This window comes from Sinocyclocheilus anshuiensis, unplaced genomic scaffold, assembly GCF_001515605.1.
Source record: "Sinocyclocheilus anshuiensis isolate Anshui unplaced genomic scaffold, SAMN03320099.WGS_v1.1 scaffold47, whole genome shotgun sequence".
NCBI lineage: Eukaryota > Metazoa > Chordata > Actinopteri > Cypriniformes > Cyprinidae > Sinocyclocheilus > Sinocyclocheilus anshuiensis.
This window is the reverse complement of record NW_015551047.1, coordinates 1,258,375-1,262,413: the sequence shown is the minus strand read 5'-3', so window position 1 is coordinate 1,262,413 and position 4,039 is coordinate 1,258,375. Positions and strand designations below refer to the sequence as shown.

General features: G+C 34.3%; 1 protein-coding gene across 3 annotated transcripts in view; it reads left to right on the top strand.

Annotated features, from left to right (window-relative positions):
- Positions 1-3,426, top strand: part of prkar1b (protein kinase, cAMP-dependent, regulatory, type I, beta) — a 75,264-nt gene extending 71,838 nt beyond the window's left edge. For all 3 annotated transcript variants that reach the window (XM_016451638.1, XM_016451639.1, XM_016451636.1), the window contains exons 10-11: positions 1,118-1,199; positions 2,800-3,426. In XM_016451638.1, the coding sequence (XP_016307124.1) occupies positions 1,118-1,199; positions 2,800-2,972 (255 nt within the window). In that variant the 3' untranslated portion in view covers positions 2,973-3,426. The remainder of the gene's footprint in view (positions 1-1,117; positions 1,200-2,799) is intronic.
- The last annotated feature ends 613 nt before the right edge of the window (positions 3,427-4,039 follow it).

Below are 4,039 nucleotides of genomic sequence, written 5' to 3'. Positions count from 1 at the left end.
TATGCGTGTGTATTTATATATACATAATAAATACACACAGTACACACACATATATTATGTAAACAATCTTTTATTTTGGATGCGATTAATTGCGATTAACTACACTAATTCGTATTATTATTATTGCTAAGTACTATTATATTTAGTTATTATTTTTAATTTCTTTAAGCACGTTTGTTAAATTTCTCCCATATTACTGATTTTTCTTTATTTTCGTTTTATTGATTTTTGTTTTGTCTTTATTTTTTATTTTACATTTTCAATATATTTATAATAATAACAAATATTATTAAGTAAATTATTTAATAGTAATAATGAATGTAATAGTTATTCTGTATTACCAGATACTATTGTTTTTAATTATTTATTTTATTGAAGCACATTTAATTTCTCCTATATTACTGATTTTTCTGTTTTACGTTTATTTATTGTATTTATATTTTTTATATATTAATACTACTACTAATAATAATAATTATTATTATTAAATACTATTATATTTAATTATATTTTTTAATTAAGCACATTTGTTTAATTTCTCTTAAATTACTGATTTTTGCCTGTTTTACTTTTATTTTTTAACATTTACACCACGTACATTATTCTTATTATTGTTTTACTCTTTTTGTATTGATTAACTGCTTTTGTGAATAGAAAAGCCTTGGCCTGTGAGCCCTCCCTCCTTTTACTGTTGTATTGTGGGTAATGCATTTGTCCTTGATGTGACAAATTTGATAGAACATGTGTGTGTGTTTCCTTGTTTATCTTTCTAAATGAGTTTTTGCATTGCAGTGTGGGGCGCTGCATGCAGTGGAACTCTATAATTGTTGAAAAATCTCAACACTGACAGGCCCAGGTGTGTGTGTATGTATGTGTGTGTGTCAGTCTATGACATGTGTTTGTGTGTGTGTCTTGCGAGTCCCTGAAGCAGTATGTAGAGTTGTCTAAATCCTGTACACCTGCAGGCATATAAAGCAAAGAATCTCTCTTTCACTAATCCTTCTGACGTGTCTCAAACTCGACACCATGAGCTAGGCTTTTCTGTCTCCTTTTTCTCCTCTTTTTGTAGTTTTCCTCCTCATTAAACCTGCATCTCACTTTCTCTTTCTCCTCCCAGGGTATAGCGTCTGTTCTGCAGCGCAGGTCTGATAATGAGGAATATGTTGAAGTGGGCCGCCTGGGTCCGTCTGACTACTTCGGTAAGTGTTGTGAGGATCGCAGAGCCTGCAGCGTTGTGCCAGAGTCTTGTAAATAAGAGAACAGAAGTGCCTGAGCCAGACAGGAAGAGTAGCTTTCCTAACAGGTGGCAGTTCGTCATGTGCAGGGCTTGCAGAATGTAGATCTGTGTGCTTGTTTACAGTCAGTGCGGTTTACAATTCTGCACCACAGGCACACTGATCTTTAGCTTATCACACGACAAAGTGAATATTTTCAAAGCGGTGTGTTTATGTTATCAGCATACAGCAAAGCCAGTGAATTTTAACAGATGACCTCTTTAAGATGAAGTGAGACATTTCTGCACCACAAGTGTCACCAAACAGAATGGTAAAAATAGTGATTGTTTTAAAGAGGTTTTCTAAACACTCCCCCATCTGCCATTGGTTGGCCAAAGAGATAGTCCCTCCTCAAACTCATACTATTGGGTTGAGTCAATGTTGCAGTGTTTGGCTGCTCAAATGGCTTAATTTATTAGTCGTTGCATAGAAAAAATTACATTTAAAAGTACCTTTAAATGTCTGTTTAAATGTCTTTAAATACTTTGTTGTTGTCAACTTTTTTTCTTTAAAGGGTCATAATGTACACATTTGTTTCATTATATCAACTTATAAAGTTAATAAACACAAACAGAGCAAAAACAGTGTCTGTCTTACACAAACAGAGCAAAAACAGTCATAATAATAAAATAATATGTGTAATTTATTTATATATTTTTTACATTAATATATTATTTATAATAATGATTATTATTATTATTAAACTAATTACTACTAAATATTATAATATGTAATTATTTTGAAAATGTTTTGTCTTAATTATGATTTTTGCCCTGTTTTAGATTTTTTTTTAAATGTAACATTTACATCCTTTATTATAATTATTGTTTTACTTACATTTTTTAAATTTTAACATGCTTTATTTTGTGCTGATTATCTACTGTTGGTCTTTGCAACTTCTGTAAAATGACTATGATATAGGGAAGCCCTGACCTGTCAGCCTCCCTCCTTTTATTTATCCTTATCCTTAACATTTAGTAAAATAACATATTATTGTATAACAATTTTTAGGTTTTAAACTAGACTTTGAAAAGGGGCATAATCTACATATTTGTGTCATTATATCCACTCAATGTTCTTGCAAAAACAGTGCAAAAACATATCTGTTTTCCCCTCTGTCTGAATTAAACTGACTGTTTTTCTACTGTACCTTTAAGACTTCTTTCTATATGTAAATAAACCTTTGCTACGATCAGCTGACATCAGTGTAGCGGCATAGTTCACACATTTATTCAATCGGGAAAGCCCGATTGTTGTTGATTATGTAAGTTTAAGCAGTACCAAAACAGAGCCCTGAGGAACACCAGACCTGATGCCATAACGCATTTATGAATTATTTTGTCAACCTAGTAGTAATTAATGGTCTGGATGCACTAGGATATTTTGAGTTTTGAATGTTAGAGTATGTAAAATCGATTTTATGTCAAAGGGAAAAAAGTGAAAAAATCCAAATTGATTTCTATATTATGTACCCTTTGAATCAGGTCATTAAGCTAATCTGTGTGTGTTTTATTTATTTATTCAGGTGAGATAGCGCTGCTATTGAACAGACCCCGTGCAGCCACAGTCGTGGCCAGAGGCCCGCTGAAGTGCGTGAAGCTGGACCGGCCACGTTTCGAGCGCGTCCTCGGGCCCTGCTCTGAGATTCTCAAGAGGAACATTCAGAGATATAACAGCTTCATTTCCCTCACAGTCTAACCTGACCTTTATGACATGCATCTAGACCTCCGTCAGATTACTTGGGTACCTGGTTGCATAAAATAGGTACTTTGCTTTGCTTTAGGTTTTGCTTAAATCATTAGCTTAACTCTAGTTGAGTTGCTCTGAACAGGGCCGACAGTAAATAATAATAATAATAAAAAAAACTATTTATTTTATGCAGCCAAGCATTCAGTTTTTACTTTTTTTTGCAAGAAGCACAAGTGCTCCACCTTTCTGCTTTTTTCCTTTATGTGATTTTCTTTTTCTCATGTGCACTTTGAATTGACCTATGCTGTCACAAAGCTTTATTTCTGTAGATTAAGAGAGGAAATGAGGTGCCCAAATGGACTGATATGAAACATCTTCATGTGGCATGTGTAAATGTCATATAGTACGTGATGCATGCAGACCAGAGATGCATTTTGTACACTTGCCATTCAGCATTGAACAGGAAGGTAATATTACAGATGGCACAAGTATATGAATATGTTTACATACAGTAGAGGAAAGAGTTTTTTTTATCCTTTGCCGTTTAGCTTTGTGTTTAGCGTGCTGTGTTTAACCCCATGTGGGTCAGATTGCTGTCTTGTTCGAGAGCTCTGACCCTCTGATGCGAAATCTGTTTATTGAAAAATGTTTTTTTGCTGTTCTATAGTGTTATTTTCTTCTTGGCTGTTCCATCCACCCTTAACCTTCTCTGAGTTGTGCTTCTGCAGCTGGAATTAATGGGAAGGAGTTTGTTACATTTTAAGACGCGAGTTTTAATATAGGACAGCTAAAAAATAGGTTTTCATGGGAGTCTCGCTGAAGTCTTAATGTGTTGTAAGAGTTGAATCTGTATGCTGTTGCTCTTCTTTTATTCTTTACAATGCAATTGTATTACACACAAATGCACATCCATACACATGCTCTTACATCCTGAGCCCATGACATGTTTGGGTGAATCTCATGAAACCGGTCAAGAACATTTCCAGGTCGTATTTCACCCCGATCCCCCCAAACACACACACACACACACACACACACACACACACACACACACACACACACACACACAAACACAC